We start from the raw sequence: 19,353 nt of genomic DNA, 5'->3' as shown, positions 1-19,353 counted from the left end.
TTAATATCAGTTCTATGACTGCTGAGTGGGACAATCCCCCTCTACCCAGATTAGAGGTTGTTGAAAAATTAGAACATTTTTTCATGGAAAAATTCACTCCCTTTCTCCTGCCCCAATCAAAGTTTGGGTGTCAAAATTCAGAAATTTCTACTAGCTCTAGAGCTGGCTGGAAACAAAATGAACTTTTTCTTCTTTTCTGGGGGGGAAGCAGGGTAGGTGGAAATTTGGAAAGCTTCTTCCAGCTCTGATCCTGATGCTTTCCCTGTGGATTCTAGTGATGCTCATCAATGCTTGAGCTTATATTAGCAGCTGAAAGGACCATTGTCACATGGCTTAGGCCTGAAATAATGGGGGAGGGAGGGCTCTGGATGGAGTAATTTTTACTCAAAAGCTGGTCATAGAGAACAAGAAGCTGGCTACACAGATGAGCTCAGTTCTCCTCCTGAAAGCCCCCTGTAACACCACATCCTATACATACATTATAAGTGTGTGCGGGCGCAGATGAGCTCAGTTCTCCTCCTGAAAGCCCCCTGTAACACCACATCCTATACATACATTATAAGTGTGTGCATGCACGCACCAGAGAATGTGTATAACACTATGTCCCTCTCCACCCCACCAATGTGCTGCCCCTTCCCCATGCTCTTTGTTCCATATGACACTTAGGCCCAGACTCCCTGATTGGGGTTGTCTTTTCCCCTTCCCCAGCAGCACTTACCCACTCCCATGGAAGGCAGCAGTGGGTGTCCTTTCTATCTCCTCTCAGGTGAGGAAGAGACTCTGCCTGTACATGCAACCAGCAGACAGGAAGCTAGACTATTCCCTCTTGCTCCCTCCAGTGCGGTCTGCTTTGCAGCAGGTGCTCTGATTTCCCCTCATCAGGAGGCAGTCAGTATTGAAGCTGCTACTATAGCTACACACAGCCATGCTTTGGGGCTAGGAACGGTTTCCATTTTGCTCTCTCTTTCACCGTCTGGAAGTGGGGAAGGAAAACACACTGTTGTCCCTCCCATGCTGAAAGTCCAGCAGAAGGGATGTCCTGCTGCAATTAGGCCTATTGTGGGTCTACTTTGAAGTTTCTCTGTAAAATGCCATCCTAGGCTTTCATGTCTATTGACTCTAATTGATCCCTAACTGAAATTTACCACATTTAGGAAGTAAAAAGCAACTTGTTTTTACTGCACATTTAACCCTGGGGTCTCTCCTCTGCAGCAGACTGGATAGAACAGGCCAAATTAGCTCATCAGTCAGTGACACCTGTGCAACATCCCCCGCCACCACACACACTCCCCAGTCAGCCAGCTGGCACAGGTGTAAGTGATTGGAACTCAGCAAACAATTCTGTTGCTGCAGGAGAAGAGACTCAATCCAGCTCTCCCTATTGATCCTGCAGAGCAATTTTAATTAGTCACTAAAGTGAGCCAATATGATTCTGAAGACACAAAGGTTGACATTCAGCCCGGTGCAACTCTGGAGTTCCACTTAAGCCTATTTTAACTTAAGGACATATAAGGCCTTGTGCTGGCCTGCTGCACAGGGGCCAGTTTCACCCAAAGATAGCAGATCTGTTGAGTGCCCTTTTTAGAGCTTCTTTACACAGCAGAGCCAAATGTTAATATGAAGTACTGTTTTGTTTTTTTTTAAACTGAAACTGAGGATTTTTGGGTTACCATTCCCATGTGAGGTTAGAAACACAAACACAACAGCATGGTGCCAGCACATGGAAATGAAAGTGATTAAACCAAAGTGAAAGGAACCAGCTTAGCTTGTTAAATACAAAGTAAAGAACAAAAATGGGTGAGTTTCACACTGATGAAGACTCCAGGTCAGCAGCCCTAGAGGCTGAAGTCTGTCAGAGACCAGGTTGCACAGGCAGTGGTAAAGCAAGCTTCCCCTACACTGCCCAGCCCATGGGCCTCCCAGACAACCTCTAGGATTAGATTAGTCTGCAGGCTGACTCAACGCTTGGCTTCTCTACTGAGACAGCCAACAAAGGTACCGTTATGTTGGCTGTTTTTTGGTGGACCCCTATCAATTAAGAACTGGACTGAGATGAACAACTCCTTTCAGACAGGGCACTATACAGTCATCCCTTTAATAATCAGAGTTATTAGGGGCAAGGTTGAGATTGTGGCTGGCCCTTGAAAGTTGTATAAGAGGAGATGTGCATAAGGAGCTTTTACCTGTAGCACAGGGTCCAGCCACAACTGCAGCCCCTGTGCTCTCCTGTTATGCAGAGAGCACTCCCTGCAAACCAGCTGGAGCCATTAGCCATTGCAAAAGGAGCAGGGAGGAGGCTTGGCACTAGCGCCATTGTCCCCTTTACACTGACCGGCAGAGCTGACCAGTCATGGAGTGGAGAACTGAAAAGAAGGTGCAGAATCTGCATTCTCCAGGAGCACAATGCCTCTCGGAGCTGCTTCTGGGGCTGTGCAGTCTGCACTGCCTCTAGATCCATAGATTCCAAGGCCAGAAGGGACCAATGGGATCATCCAGTCAGACCTCCTGAAAAGCACAGGCCAGTTCATAACCCATTTCATGTTGATTTTGTATCGTTCTAGTTGCTTAATCGAAATGTCATGCAGTAGCAAGTCAAACACCTTCTGGAAGTCTAAGTGTATTAAGACAACACCATTGCCTCTATCAGCCACACTTATAACTTCATCAAAAAAAAAATATATCAAGTTAGTTTGACAAGATTTATTTTCTGTAAACCCCTGTTGCATGGCATTATATTATGCTCTTTTAATTGAAGTCCCATATCAACCACTCCATTATTTTGCCTGGGATCAATGTCAGGCTGAGAGGTCTATAATTCACCAGGTGAGCTCGGGGTGGGCCCCTCTCAGTTTCTTCTGTTGAAGCTGTTCCAATTTGTATAAATAATTAAATAAACAAACTTGGGTCTCCCACATCCCAGGAGAGTATCCTAATTATCAGTCAATCTCTCTCTCTTTCTCCCTGTGGCCCAGTTAATATTTATTTATTACAAAATGGAATAGCTTTGACAGGCGAGCACCCTCCCCCAGAATATCCAATAGTCTGGTGGTTAGGGCACTCAGATGGGAGATCCAAGTTCAAGTCCCTGCGCCAAATCAGGCAGAACAAGGATTCAAAGGCAGGTGAGCGAGTGTCCTCATTAGGGGGTGTATTTTGAGACACACATTCCCAGCCTGGAAAATTCCCAATCTGGTCACCCTTGGCTGCCTTGTGTGTGAGGCCCCATCCAGTAGGCATGCTCTGAGCACTCCTACTAGATCGGGCCCTGCAGACAAGATAGGCAGAGGAATGCGTAGTTGAGAATCCTACTGACACTTAGGTGTGAGTTAGGGTGCGCTCTGCACTGTCATGACTTAGGCAGTTTTGTGCATGCCCTCCAGCAGAAACTTAAGCACCTAGGAGACTTTGGCAGCAGAAACGTAGGCACCTAGGGAATTTAGGTGGCAACTAAGCAAGGGTTTGGAGGATCACAGGTGTGCCTAAATGTTGGATTTAAGGCACAGAACTGCCACTTTAGGTGCCTACATCCCTTTATGGATTTAGTCTTTAGAGACCCTTAAAAATCTCATCCTACATTTGCAAACATGAAAATTTCAAGCAGTGACTGGGGAATGGAATTATTTCAAGGCTTTTTGGAATTAATTTCTTTCAACTTCTCATGACAGTGATTCAAGGTTTATAATCTCTGTTTCCTCTTAAGATAACTTAGAAACAACTCACTGCTAGCAAACAGTACCAAAACAAAACAAAGTCCTCCCTAAAAAAAAATGTACAATGGTCAAGAGAAACCTTGGATAAGGAGAAGAAAAAAAACACACACACACACAAATTGAGTCAGTACAATAGATTGTAAGATTTATTTGTTGATTTCCCATTCAGCAAAGTTTTATCTGTCAATCTGCCACAATTCCAAAAAGGAATTATCTCCAGACGCCCCATGTTCTCACACACTGTGCCAATCCAGACAACGTGACTGGAGACCTGCATGTGGGAACTTGCCTTTTACAGGACAACTTAAAACAAAATCCATGCCCACTGCTATTTGATTCACAGCAGTGCCTGGATTTTCACATTGTTTGGTGTAACCTGCTCTCAGCTCTTGGGCATCCAGTGGAGAACACGACTTTTCCTGTTTCTGCAGAGTAGCCGAGGGAGTTCAGTTCCTTGCGTGAGAAGGTGCTGCTGAAAAAGGTTCTCACACTGAGCCGTCTAGAGACACAATACAGTTTTTCCTTTACAGCGTCTATCAGAAATAGCTCTCGTCCTGTACTTTGAGGCAAACACTTGTAATCATCAGACCAACTATGCTTCTCCTTCACCAGTGCTATTAATAGCATGTTGTTCCCTCTGAAGAAAGACAAAAGAAGAATGACGGGACCTGGTGTTTGATCACATTTTTTCATTCTCACTGCTGCTGCTTTATTTTTTTTCATTCTGAGTTTTCTGAGCTTCAGCTGGTTTTTTCCAGTTGGGGGTGAGGGTTTGGAATCCTCATTGTTTTCAGTTATGTGCCCATCCTTTCTGTGTAAACAAGCAGCGCTTCTCCAAGTCCACCGAGCAGAAGACTGTAAACAAAGCAAGGTGTAACTTTAATACTGATTAAGTACGCACACTTGATAGAAAGGCAAACGGCAGAGCATCAAAGGAAAGGAGGAAGTTTGTGTGCTTCATCAGGGTGACATTACAGAACCCCAGCATTTTTCATGACGATAAATTTTTTCACTCAGAGTGCTAAGAAATGGTTGAAACCAGAAATGGCTTGTTTCTTCAGATCTCATTGAGATATTTCCCCTCCAACATTTTAGAGATGGGTGCACATATGTGTAAATATATAGACACAAATAGCTGCTTTATTTATTTATGTTAAAATAATTACACAGGCACCTATACACTGAAGGGAGGGAGGGAGAAGGAAGGCTTTGAACCTCATCTGGTTATTGATATAAGTGCAGACTTCCCCTTAGCAATTTCCGTTTGTATTCTAACTTGAAAATGGACTCGCTGTGCTTGACAAAAATGGGAAGGGAGATAAACTCTCCTGCTTTTGGGAAATGAACCAACATCTAACTGACAAGGGTGGGAAGAAACTTCCACTCTGGGCAGGTTATGCTGGACTAGCTGACCAACAGAAATGCCTGCATACTTACTGGGCACTTACAGAAGAGCTGGCACACTGAACTGTTCTAACCGGAGCAGTGTGTGCACCAAGGCATATCCCTAACTCCTGTTTCTCCTGGCACAATGATGTCTCTTTCGTTCCCGCTCTCACCCTGGTCTTGGGAGCAGCTAGCGTTGGAAGCAGGGTTCCAAAGCTAGCCGAGTTCAATGGAATTGTCTTTGTTTATATAAATGTCAGTCATCAGCCCATCCATCTTGTGCAATAGCTAGTAATCCCCAAATCTCCTCTGAAATCACATCCAAGGGGAATATGGTGGACTGCTGGCTCGTCTCCACTTCCATTGCAACAGTGAAAAGCTAAATGTAACGACTTTGCATTTTAGCCTCACAGCTTAGTTAGCTTATGAAACAGCAAAGCTCCTTATTAAACTTTATAAATAAAACAAACTTCTGTACAGGTTACTGGTAAGAAGGCGCTTATTTATTTATGTTATTCAAAAAGTATGTATAGCTGACAAGGTTGTCCGGACATTAATAGTATTATATTAACTTAAATATTAGTGTCAGTGAATTGTTTATAAACACCATGATTCCCAAAAGATGCAAACTTTATATAACAATTGTACAGTATACTATTAATACAATGATACTATTGTGCAGTATAAAGCCCTGGAGGGGTAGCTGCTAGGGAGATGGCAACTTTCACATTCAGAGACAGTCCACTTTTGGCTATGGAACTATCATTAAGAAGCAATGCACTGTTAGAGGTGCAGGCTTTCAAAAGAGGTTTCAAACCAAGAACCTGGTCACTTGTAATCATTACAAATTCATGGCACTTTTCTCTGGAAACCATTAGCCTAAGTTTCCCACCTAAATTTCAGCTCCAGTTATTAACATTTATCTGCTTTAATTCCTTCTGAAATTACAAGTGGATAATATGTTCTTCTTCTTTATCCCTATAGGAAAGTCCTATAGAGTTCAATGGGGATTAAACCAACAGGGTCCCATAGAAATTACACTGAGAGAGAAAGAGTTCTTTCTACTTTGTATAGAGTTTTTAATAGACAGTTTAATAGAGAATTAGATCTCTTCAAAAAAATTCTATAGATTGACTTAAAAATTCGATAGAGAAGATATCATTCACTATCAAACTCTATTAACTAGGATTTTTCCAAAAGGGCACTTCCTGGCTAGTCTACTGTGTTAACTGCTGTCATGTTCTATTTCAGAGGTGGCTGCACTTCAGCGGTCAGTAAAAAAATGGGTATACCAGGAGAGCTACCATATCTGTAGCATCAGTAGCTGGATACATAGTAAAGTGATTGTGGGTGGTTTGGAATGAAAGGCATAAATGTGTGGTTTCTATTATGATTTCTCTTTGTGTATTTATGTATTATCACTTATCAGTCTCTATCCTCAGCCATATAACATGATCTTACTAAGTACATCTCACTAAGCTTTAAAAATATAGGTACTGTCCTCTTAGGGGGCTGCATGGGAATATAGTAGCTCACTCTGTGTGCTGCCCTTTACAATCTGGCCATCAACCAAGAGAAGAGGATGAATGTCCTTGCATTCAGGGATGCTACATGTGGCTCTTCCAACCTTGGACAGTGGTTGTCAAATACCCTAGTTTTGCAGTGGTAGCACGGGATACCAAAACATCCACCACGACACTTTCTAACACTGCCATTAATTCACCTGTTGCTCATGCCAGGCACTAACTTCCTTGTGCATGTAAAAAAGGCTGGTGAGGGCCACAAAAGCAGGAGGAGTCCAACAGTGTTTCTACAGAGACAGAGTCGGGGTTAGATTATCACGAGACCCTTAACTTTTGAATTTTTCTGATTCTTGGAAAGTTCAATACTTTTTCTTCAAAACTATTATACTTCAGGCTCTACATCCTGTATCTACATCCATTATCCACAGATCCTTTAGTATGCTGGATTTTATCCATATTTCCCCTTCCTGTCTCCCACTTCATCATAATCCTCTGGCTGAGGTTAAACAAAATTTTATCTGTAATTGTTACCAACACACTGCTTTGTGGATTATCCACAAGAGTTGAGTAGTAAAAACAGGTTAGATCTGAAATCTGCTCCTTTGCTTAAATGTACCAGTGTAATGTATAGCTAGCAGAAGCCTTCATTTTAATTTCAAAATGGAGTATTGTCAATGTACCCTCAACCCTGGATTTACCTTACATTTAAAATATGGTGAATCCTTTGGATACTGTTAATTAAGGGATGAGAGTTATAAGCACCACGCTGTCACTGAGAAACTAACACACGAAATGATAGCCACTGTTAATGTTGGACCTACACCAAAAACCCCTGTGGTTTGTGATCTTATGATTGCTTTGCAGCTGCCGTAATCTAACAAACCTTATTCCAAAAACTCTGCTGAAATCCCTGATGCTACTGGTGCACACCCAGTAATGGAAGACAAAAAATATGTTTTTTAAAAATCACCTTTTTGAGTTCTCAACAATCTGAACATAACTCTGGGCTAAGGTCCCAAGCAAAGTTTCTTTTAAAATATTAATCTGTTACTTATGTATGGTAAACACATAAATTTACACATATATTACATACATACAAATGTATATAGGGTGTCATGTGCATATTGTGTGTGCAATTATGTATGTGTTTATACTATATCTATATGTACACACAGACATATACATATACACTGATCTGTATGCATGTGTATTATATATGTCAGTGCATGCATGTATATATATCATATATATGCAATATACACACACATATATATATGCATGCTTGCTAATGTCCTGGGCTGGGTGTGTTGCTGTTTTCTGCCTTTGGCAACACGTCAGCAGGATGTACTGAGTTACGTACACATGGCCAGAGAAATGACCTTCTGCAATTGCAGAAAAATACAAAAGATTTATTTTGGCATTTCTTATAAAAAAAAGAGCCCAGTTTGACTTTAAAGTCTGCTTTCTGCAACTTGTTTTAACCTATGAGCTATAGCTGAAAAAAAAGCAACATGAGAAATTGTTTGGGGAAAAAAGGGTAGAATATGAAATGTCAGCTTTGCATAAATGTATTTTATATACATTTCACTATAGTTTTTCAAGGTCTGTTAGTGAAAAGCTTCATGTACAGAAAGCTTTAGAAGCAGTGGATGCATGTTGGTGGAGGAAGTATTTTAATACTTTGACTTTCCATTATAGAGGTCACATTTCACAAGGATTCTCTGCCTTGGTGTGATTAGGCATTAATATATAAAGATAACTAAGAAAGAACCAAATACAGGAAGGAAATGAGTGGTTCGTTGACTTGGAAATTCTTTAAAACAATGAAGGAAAGTCAAGCACAAAGCAAACTGGATTATTTGTGGAAGGAGGATTATTTTTCAGTTACAATGGACACACAATCACAGTTGTATAGTACAGACAAAGAGCTTAGTCCTTCATTCACTGAACCCAATCAGAATTTCTCTGCTGACTTCAGTGAGAGTTGGATCAGATCTTCAAAAAATTCAAGGTAAGATGAGAATGAATATCTACATAATACAGACTGGAATTAATTTTCTAATGTAGTGTCTAAGAGACTAGTTCTGTTTGTGTTACTCACATTGGGTGGAATTTATCCCTTTATGGACAGTCAGCACAAAGTTCATGCACCTCAAGTCCCCAAAATTTGCATGCCCATGTTTTGCATGGCTTAAAAATTCAAATCAGGGTAGTTGTATGCACAGTAGCTTGATTGGCTGCATTCACATGGTTAACAAATGCAAATCTGAGATTTTAAGTGCACAAAATACTTGGTCCCACAATTTTGGGCCTAACATCATTACCACTGATATCAAATCTTGAAAACAAAATACGGTAATTTAATTCATTGCAAAGCAGAATCTCTGTGGCGCCAACCATACTACGAGGAAAACAAGAAGAGCCTGGTCTAAAGGTCTGTAAAAGTGAGAGGCTTTGGACTTTCAACAGTATCTCCATTTCTTGAGATACACCTTTAATAATAATAATAATGTTTCTATTGCAGTAGTGCTGAAGTTATGGAACAGGACCCCGTTGTGCTAGGCACTATACAAACACAGAACCAAAAGATAGATTGTAAGTATTGGGGCAGGGACTAAGCATTGCTACCATTCAATAAGAATTTTGATTTGGGAGATTCTAAGTTTGTTAAGCAGACTCTTTATTACCAAATCCCACGTACTGCTTTGGACGGAGGTATGTATTATTTATTGTTATTTCATTTTATTCTTTGTATTCGCAGTCCACGCTATGTTAGGCACTGTCCATGGACACCCACAGGAACACATATGACATTGGTCAGAATGTCAGAGTTCCTGAAAATCAGGACTTCTCTGTTCTATTCCAAGCTCTGTCACTAACTCACTATGTGACACTGGATGAGTCATTTAACTGCCCTTTGCCTCACTTTATCTAGCTTGTAAAATGTGTATAGTCAACAATATCTCACAGAGGTGTCATGAAGTGTAACATCTGTAAAGAGTTTTGAGATCCTCCAGAGAAATGCTGTTCTTTTCAGATAGATTATTATACCATGCCCATCACCATGGTGTCTGAACACCTGGCTCTCCCTCTGTGCAAAATATTTTTGCTACTTGTCAGACTAGCCTTTTAAAAAGCATTTCTGGGTAAAATAATGAGTCTTGTAAAGAAATTCAGTAGAAACTTCAAAATAACCATACAAATTTCAGGAAATTACTTACCAACAAACTGTTGGTACATTAACAGTCATGCCAAAGACAAATGGTGATAAACCAGCTGTGGTAACCTGTAAAATTAACAAGAAGAAAGGATTTGCCTGATATCATCATTGAAAGTTGCTACATCTTTGTTGAGATTAACTTTGTACAGGTGCACTCACACTAAGTATTTGTTTACCCCCAGGTCAGTAATCCAGCCATAACACAGATGTTCAGTGGGAAGGAGAAACCCATTGGGATGTAGAATCTGCTCATCAGGAAACTACCACTTCTATCAAACCCCTCCCCACTGACTTATGGCCCTCCGGGGGGCACATGCAGGCACATCTCCTTGCCCTGGCCAGTAGAAGGAAGGGGCAAAAACTATGAAAAGAACCTTATCCTGGAAGTGACCTAGCACTTACGGAAGCAGGGTCCACACGGCAAGCCAGGAGCAGCAAGCACACTGAATACAGCAGAAACCACCGGGGAACTGTGTGCAGAGCAGGCTGCAGCAGCAGCCAGGGAATCACAGGTGGAACGGGATGTGACTGTAGGACATTGCAGCTGGGTTCAAGTCTGCACAGAACTTGTGGAAAAGCAACAGAGACTGGGCAAGGAGCCAGTGCTGAGGGGCCCCAACGAGATAGATCACTAACTGATCCTGGCCAGGAAATCTGTATTCTCCTATTTGTCTCTAGCAGAGACTGGACTGGAGAGGCATGCCAGGCACTGGGCCTGAGGAGCCCTAACCCTCTAGCAGACTACCACTGTTTAAGCCACAGTACCTAGCGTATTGCAACCTTCCCCTTCCTGCCAGCCCTAGTAAAATACCCCTTCATTTAGCCACATGTCCGAATCATTATTGGGACCTACCAAGGGCCTATAGGATGTAGCATCTGCAAGGCCTTCAACTCTTGCCTCTGAGCAGGGGTACACCCAGCACATCACTCGGACCATCAAGGTTTAGTGTGCCACAGCACTACCAGCTGTAACAATTACATCAGGATGGAGTAAAGGTGAACAAGACTTGAGGATGATAGGAGATAGTGCAATGTAAATTCATGTCTAATACACTATTGGAGGGGAAAAGGCCAGTGCACTTTTGGTCTGCAAACACAGGAGCATCAGGCTAGGTCCTCCACAGTAACCAAGTTGCACTCAGGGTAGTCTAGGAGGATGGGGCAAAGGTGATTTTATGCCATCTTTGCAGTGGTCTGATCTCAGGGATAGCTGGAAACTAGGCCAGATCCAATGTATGAGTGAGCAGTCTCCAGGCATGTCCCTGTCCCCCATGGCCCCAAAGAGCTGTTCTGGCAGCCAGGGATATAATGATATCCATATATAATGAATGGCTCCTTGGCCATGCTCTCTTTTCCCCAAACACTCCCCCTACAAATGGGGCAGGTGTCAAAGCTGCTATGCCGACCCTCTGCCATGGGAGGACTCCCCTTACTGAGGAAGAATCCCCCCCCCCCCCCCCCGCACACACACACAGGCAGAATCTTCAGGCAACCAGTTAAGCTGGTTTTAAAGCTGCTTTGTGTCACTGGTAGAACAAAGCAGGGAGAACAGGCCCCAGATATTGCCCACCATATTATGGTATCTATCCCTGACTCTACAGCGCCGTTGCTACCACAGCTGCAGTGCTGCATTAAGTTCTGGGAACCTCATTGCCAGACCAATAACATAAAATGGAAGGAGTTCTGAGAACAGTGACAGAAGTAATCAGGGAGAAGGAATTGATTTTCAATGAAAGATTAGGATAAATAATGTCTATAGAAAAGGATGACAAGGTGACAGTCTACACATGCAAACATTGACGAGTGAAAGGGATTATTTAGGGTAGTACAGCAGGGTATAACAAGAGTAACAGGATGAAGCAAAATATTTAGACGGTTATCAGGAAAGACTTCCTGACAGTAAGATTTATTAGCTTGTCTAATTGTCTCTCAAGGGAGTGCTGGAAACCTAGGCTCATTTAAAACTTGACAAAACACTAGCATAAGTGCAACGGGGAGCATGAAGCCATTTCAGAGCAGACTCTGCTTCACAGTAACTCTGAGTTACATTGTTAGCCCATATCGGTTACATTTATGAGATCATTGCCCTTTCAAAAACAGGCTCAGACCCCTGAGTCTGTCTGAGCTGTTCTCAGCACAAGACCAGGACCAAAAGGAAAGGTGGCTCTGGGCCATCTCTCCACTCCCAGTCCTGAGGCCAACTGGGGGCTGAACCAAGTAATCTAAATTATGTCAGCTAGAACAGTTTCATGGGAACCGCGATGCTGGTTGGGAACTATTCAAGCACAGTGCACCCCAGCCAGGTCCTCTTCTGCCCCAGCCCACCAAGGAATGCCCCCTACTCCTGCGAGAGGGGAGAAAGGAGAAGAGATGCCTATGCTGGCTTTATGCCACCTAAGAATTGCTGTAAATTAGGGAAAACTCCAGAAATTCCCGTTTGTATCGCTAGAGCAGTGCAAAGGGGACAAAGCCAGGGGTGCGCATCTGACCCAGCATGTGTAGCATTGGGACTTCCGGTTTACTGCATGGAATTATTGTAATTAATGTGGCCATATGTATCTCTAACTGACATAATCTACCTGGCCATCTGTCTTAGGTGTTTCTAAAGCGCCGCCCTACACCTTAACATGGGCAAAGCTGTAAAGCATGAAATTAAGAGAATAATTAAGCCGCCTCTCCATGAGAACATTTCACTACAAAACACCTATATAATGTATAGGTCAAAACGCACTAGTTATCTGCGTTTTTCTCACCTTTATATCCATATGCCAATGAAAATTAAACAAAAAAACCAGGAAAAAGGTCCTAACTATAGCTACACTGCAGGTTCCAAAATGCTGCAGTGTTAGCACCCAAATGAGATTAGTGGAGGGTGGCACAGTTCACTGTTCTCAGAGTCACTGCTTGAGGCTATCTGCAGACTCAGGAAGACAGAATGCAATAGTTTGCATGCCATTCACATTTGGAAGGTTATCTTTGCAACCAGCAGGGCTAGAAAGTTACTGAAAAAAAAATTATGCTCAGATATTAGAGAATCTGAGATATTAGAGAATATGTCATGCAGGTCACATATACCCAGCCTGGCTGCTGTATTTATTTGTATAAAATATTTGTATAAAATCTAAGAACCTGCACCTTACCGTAATGGGTTTGATTTTGATCTTACATACATTGGTGTAGCTTTATTAATTTTAGTGGAATTACTCCTGATTTACTTAAGTGTAAGTGACAGTAGAGTCAAGTGTACTGAGCTTGCATTACACTAATGCTGGGGTAGTAGGCTGAGAAGTATAATGCTCATTCCCAAGCACGTAAATAGAAATCAGTATAGGATGGATGCTGTGATAGTTATAGAACTACTTATCTTTTAAAACAGTTTGCTATTCTTTCACTATAAGGAACTAAAGTGTCATTTTTTAAAGTGACCCACGGTATGGTTATGTCACATTGTAGAGTTGTGTTTACAGGTAACTTGACAGGAGGCCAAAAAAGGGAAACAGATAAATGACAAACTCATTGAGAACTGCCCTTATTAAAAATATTATACTATTCAACAGTAATCACCCGCAAACCTCTGCACAAACACTACTGTAAGCTGTAGCCTTTTGGACAATTACTGTAGAACACTTGTATTTTTTACTTATATAAGAATGTCTTGATGCCAAATAGAATCAAAATGTCTCTGAGAGCAGAAGTACTAAGTGTATGCAAGAAAAAACCAAAAGAAAAAAACATTCTGCACAGAAACTTCCAACTTATCTTTTTCATTTAAAAAAAAAGGAAACGTTTGAAAATGAAAAACAAATTTTCAGGGAAATCAAGCATGTAACTTGCTCTAGGGTAAAACTGGGAACACATGGCTCCAGTCCAGAAGCTAATTTTTCTTTTACTAAACTTAAACAAAATGTGTTGACCTGTTTTTAATTTACATGTACATTTACTTATACTTATAAAAAAAGCCAGAAAAAGGCACGTATCCACATGCTCTAGGTGCCCTTGACATAACTTTAAAAACACATCCTAAGTGTACCAGTTTAGGATTGCTCTCCATAATCTCCCTTTTCCCCTAAAATAATTATGGCACATCTTGTAATACTTAGGAAAGAACAATTTCTAGCCATCAAAGCATTTGCGTCACCTGACGCTGTTATTGAAAAATAATTTCAACCCCTATCCACACGAAAAGAAAAAAAAAGCTTTCTTTAAAAAGCAATCACTCTTAAGAGAAATAAGATCATTAGTCACATGTGCCTCAGTAACACAACTTATTTAGACTTGATATTTTGATCAAACCTACCTATCTCAGTTCCAGCTATTTCTGTCAATCCAATTGCTGATCTATCTAGATGTAACTTTACATGTAGGCAGAACAAACAGCTCAGGAATAAAGACTACAGTACTATTAGTACATATCACTAAAGAGTGTTTGTCAAAGTCTTAACTAAAAACATAGTCACATCCTCTGGAAATGTTGTAGGGTGAAACATATAGGTACAGCATCCAAAGTGCCTGGAAACTACCTTGATTTCAGCATGTTTTTAAGGCCATCACTTTTCTTCCTCCTACGGTCTCTTGTATTCTCAGATAAAATAGGATCATATACATCAATTACACTTTGTATTTGCAAATCTGCTTTTGTGAATTCCTGACCCTTGTTCATTTGCATCCTCACATTATGACCAATTAGAGTTCAGTACTGACTGGTTTTAAAAGGAGCCCCATCCAGTCCTCCTCATCCAGAAAGATGGTATTCATGGCCTGGCAACTGAAGAGTGAAGGTGTAATAACAGGAGCAAATGTGGAGAGGGATCCTCAGAGGACCTTGGTGGTGTAAAGAAACATCCCTACCATTCATAAAAGGAGGTTTTGCTTTTAAAAAGATGTTTCTGTGGTCTCCATCTCTGCAGTACTCAGTCACTCCACAAATGTTAATGAACTAGGCCTCACAACCCACCCGTCAAGTAGGGAAGTATTAATATCCCATTTTACAGCTGGAAAAACTGAAATACACAGTTTAAAAGCAAGATTGCCTCTTGCCCAATGCACCTGTGCTACTGTGATTCTCAGGATCATGATTCATTCCTTGGTTAGCTTCTGGGGCAGTGCAACTAGGTGCTGCCCTTTAGGGTAGATGGTAAATTGACAATCTAGCCCTAAATGACTTGCCCAAGGTCTCTCAGGCAGTCTGTGGCATAGCCAGAAATTAAGCCGAGATCTCCTGGTTCCTACTCTTGTGCCTTATCCATGAGTCCATTTGTACATTCTGGAGCAGGAGGGTAAAAGGAAAATCCTTAACTTCTGAGAATTCACTCCCTGGGCATCAACCCTGACCAACTAGTCAGTTTTCTCTCAATTATCTCTAGGATGTTCTCAAACTACAAAATTTGGATCTGAATTTTAAATACCCCAAAGTTTACAGATGTTCAGATCCAGGGTTTTCGTTTGGACCATTATAAAGGTAAGGGCCATTTGCAAACTTCAGATCCATATCCGGTTCAGATTTTACCTTCTTACTCCAGAGTTCAGGGGTGTATGCAAGATTTTGGTTTAGACTTATCTGATTATTTAACATGGCAATATTATTTCACTATAGCCTATAAAAAGTACTTATTTCCTTTAATTCACCATATCTTTGTTAGAAAACATAATGTCATAGTTCTCACCAGCTCTTATAGTAATTGAATATGGAATAATTTATAAAGAAGTTCCCTTAGTTTACTTACCCAAAGCCAATCCATTTAACCTCACTTCCCCAATCTGCCAAAACTTCTATACCCTTTTGAAAATATGTATTTTTCAAAAGACAGTGTTTTGAAACAACCTTTCAAGTTCACTCACTGATCAAAATAAATCTTCCTGTCTATTTATCATCAGTGTCATCTTCTCCATACAGAGAAGACAAAAGCTTCTGATGTACGTAACTTTTGTTTTCATTTTATTGAAGTAATGTCAGGCTCTTTATAGTTATGGTATTTGTTTCACCCTTCATCTGTACCTATTTTTCCAGCCTCTCAGGACCAAAAAACCATCAAGGGAATGGATTAGTGCCAGTGCCACTAGAAACAGTTAAATCAGGTTAGTCTAATATTATCAGCAGTGCAAAAATCACGGCATGCAATATCAATACTGATGACTATTCTTTTACTTCTTCAGGGAGACCTATTGAAATAGTGTCCCAGACTGCAGGATTATTTCCAATGCATGCATATTTGAGCACCTGCCTTTGCATGGGCAGTCAGTTACCTCAGTTATCAAAACAAATTGGGTATTTGCACCTAATTAAATACTCGTTTTTATCTAAATGTTGGAATTGCTCACACACATTTGGGAACAGAAACGTAGAGAGAGACCTCAGTCCTGTCTATTAAAATATTTTATACATGTAGCCCTAAATCATACCAACAACATTCAAGATGCTTAAGACTTCAGCTTCACAGTAACAATTGAAAAGTTAATATACAGAAACTCTTCTCTGGGAGATGCAAATTCTCATCAGGGTATCAATCTTGTAAAAAAAAACAAAGAACATTAATGACATTTGTCAGCCTTCAACATTTGTACTGATATTCTCCCAAAAGCATTTGAGAGCGTAGGCAGGTTATTTTGCTTGTCTCTTGTCATTTATTCAAAGACTTTCCTGTAGGTTGTTTTATGTTTTTGATGCTTCATGTTGGGTCAGAAGTTAATTGCAGTGAAAATAAAATAGGTTTATTTTATTTACTCTAGGATTAGTGTCTTACCAGTGCAACTAGGGGGTTTGACTTCCAGGCCCTATTTAGATACTGGATGCTGACATTCTTGCCTCTGCCGTCACTTTGCATGTAATTAGTTGTGCTTTTAGCAATCTCTTTGAATTCACCATCCTTATGTTAATAATTAATAACGTACGGAGAATGATAGAGCATACAGAAGTAAGGAAAGTGCACGAGAAGGGGGAACAGCTTTTCTCTGCGGGGGTGGAGACATCTGAAAGTGGGTGGGCAAATGTGAAACAAAGGTGCTCAAAGCAAGTTTATAGAGGCAGGTAAAGCTCACTCTGTATGTGACTCAGAACAAGGCATGCCATGACACTACCTACTCTCTGCTCTGCCTGTCCCAATCACAGGGTTGTCAGGCACCCCTTGAGGAGCATCTGGTAGCAGCCCTGCCTTCCCCCAGCAGCTCCTATGTAAGCGGAAGAGGGACATGTGGAGTGGTGAGCTCACACACTCCTTCCTTCCTCCCCTCCTGCTGAGCAACTGCCTAAGGGCTGGGCAGAATCTAGTCATTATGCGGTCAGCACACAGATTTATTACATGGTCTGCCCAGCTTAATGCTGTCATGTGCACTGAACACGGGCCCGTTTTGCCCTCCAGCCAATCCAAATACCTGAGAATGAAACACTTACTACAAGTGTGTTAGTTGCCGTCTAAAGACCATGCTATGTTTGGTGTGCTGGCATCGGTGTCACTGAGAGCAAAAAATGTTGGGCTTTCCCCAGGTCACTAATACAATGTTTCTTAACCTTTTTGATACCAGAGACCGGTTTGCTGCCTTCCTAAACTGCGTCAGGGACATCCCAGGGACTGGCACTGATCCATGGACAGGCCGTTGAGAAACACTGCTCTAATACATTTCACCTCAGATAACCTGCTTCCCTTGTTTGATCTGCTGATCTTTAAGGACAGAGTCACAACTTTTGGAAGCAATAGTTTCCAATTCTTCGGTGTTAAGGCATCATTTGTATTGCTTATGAAACAGGTGGCTCTCTGATTGCACTCCCTCTTGTCAGAGGATTTCCCAGTGCTCTTGATTCAAGGGGCTGCCCCACTAGCTGAAACAGTTGGGTTAAGGGGCATATTTTGCCCATGTGTTTATCCTGGCAGACCAATATAGCCCAGTAAAATCCTTTTCAAGGGTCCTTCCTACTACCTTGCCATAAGTGTTTAATACATCTGGCTCAAAATCCAGGGGAAAGGAGACTTTATGGGGTAGTGTGGAGGTGGAGAAATTCTGCCCTTACAGCCTTTCATCTCATATCTGGAGGGTGGCATTACCATTTTGAAATACTGACGTTAGGGAACCAATATGGGGTGGCTAGCTTCAAAAAGTTTTCCAAATTGTGCAAGAAATGCCCTCTCATTCTGATTGTCCATTTGTTTGGGAGTTTAATGGGAAAACTCTGGGTTTCCCAGTACTTTATCCCCAAATTCTCCCTCTAATCACAATGGGAACTGTCTATCCCAGAGTACTCCTTTTTCTTATCTGACTTTGTCTTGATGTCCCTGGAGAACACTTCTCATGTATCTATACTGGACTGGAGAGGACACGCAGTGGCTTTTTCTGGGTTGAAATTTCCCTGTCCAGGAACCTGGAGGAATCTTCTTTGGCTAATGCCTACCCTGCACAACTTTCCTTGGGTTATATTTTGATTGGTGACCATGAGGGCAGGGGAGTATGTGCTATTGTTGTTCTTCCTCCTCTTTCCTTTGTCTCTAAGAGAGGTTATTTGTGTCATCTCCCTGCCCTGCTTGGAAGTGGTCTGGCCGTAACTGACAGACCTCTAGTTCTCTTCCATGCTACCCTTTCTTCTGGAGAAGGACCAGGGTTATATCTGTCATGTGGGACAGGTGCAGGAAGAAATTTGCGTGGGCCTGGGCTTTGTGCTTGGAATGTGGAACACTCCCAGCACCCTTGCAACCTATATTCACACCTCCCTCCACATGACACCCCTTGCATTCTACAAGATGAGGGAGAGCAAGACGGGGGCCTTCTCCCAGCTGCTGCGCTTAGCTGAGTGGCAGCTTTGTTCTTCTCTCCTACTCCACTCAGCTAACCAGCAGTTCTAGGCAGCCTATCAGTGGCTTTTAACAGCCTTCCATCACCAATCTGCTGAATGATGGCTGTCAGACCAGGGGTGCTTCTGTAAGGGCTAGTCTACACTTACCCGGTAGTTCGACGGCTGCGGATCGAAGTTCCGAGTTCGATTTATCGCGTCTGGTGTGGACGCGATAAATCGAACCAGGAAGTGATCCCCGTCGACTGCGGTACTCCAGCTCGGCGAGAGGAGTACCGCGAAGTCGACGGGGGAGCCTGCCTGCCGCGTGTGGACCGCGGTAAATTCGAAGTAAGGTATGTTATTCACGTAGCTGAATTTGCGTACCTTACTTCGACTTGGTAAGTGTAGACCAGGCCTTAGTGAAGCTCTCAGAGGCTACCAAGGCCTTTCCCAGCAATGCTCATTTTAGAAGAGGTGTTCAGTGTATGTGTTTAGGCGACAGGGTTTGAACTGGGGAGCTCCATCTCCTTGTGCTTGGCTGTTGCTGTCTGCCAGTGATCTCACTCTGTAGCCTGTGTCACTACCTCATTAGTCTGCTGCTGTAGCTGAGTGATCACTGTAGTACTATTTATACCATAATGATGTGTGATATAAATAGTTAGATAGCATTGCCATTCTGCTGATTTATTATCTGCCAGTCTTTACTTCCCATCTTGGATATTATTATTTCTTCAATGTCCATCTCTTTGTTTGGTA

The 19,353-nt window shown here is 42.0% G+C and overlaps 1 protein-coding gene across 1 annotated transcript in view; it reads right to left on the bottom strand.

Annotated features, from left to right (window-relative positions):
• TMEM241 (transmembrane protein 241) overlaps window positions 1-19,353 on the bottom strand; it is a 110,960-nt gene that overhangs the window by 23,674 nt on the left and 67,933 nt on the right. Inside the window, exon 14 of the mRNA XM_065399764.1 lies at window positions 9,841-9,905. Within this exon, the coding sequence (XP_065255836.1) occupies window positions 9,841-9,905 (65 nt within the window). The remainder of the gene's footprint in view (window positions 1-9,840; window positions 9,906-19,353) is intronic.

The sequence above is a fragment of the Emys orbicularis genome, chromosome 2 (assembly GCF_028017835.1).
Source record: "Emys orbicularis isolate rEmyOrb1 chromosome 2, rEmyOrb1.hap1, whole genome shotgun sequence".
Classification (NCBI taxonomy): Eukaryota; Metazoa; Chordata; order Testudines; family Emydidae; genus Emys; species Emys orbicularis.
The sequence above is the reverse complement of the archived record's forward strand: the minus strand, read 5'-3'. Positions and strand labels throughout refer to the sequence as shown.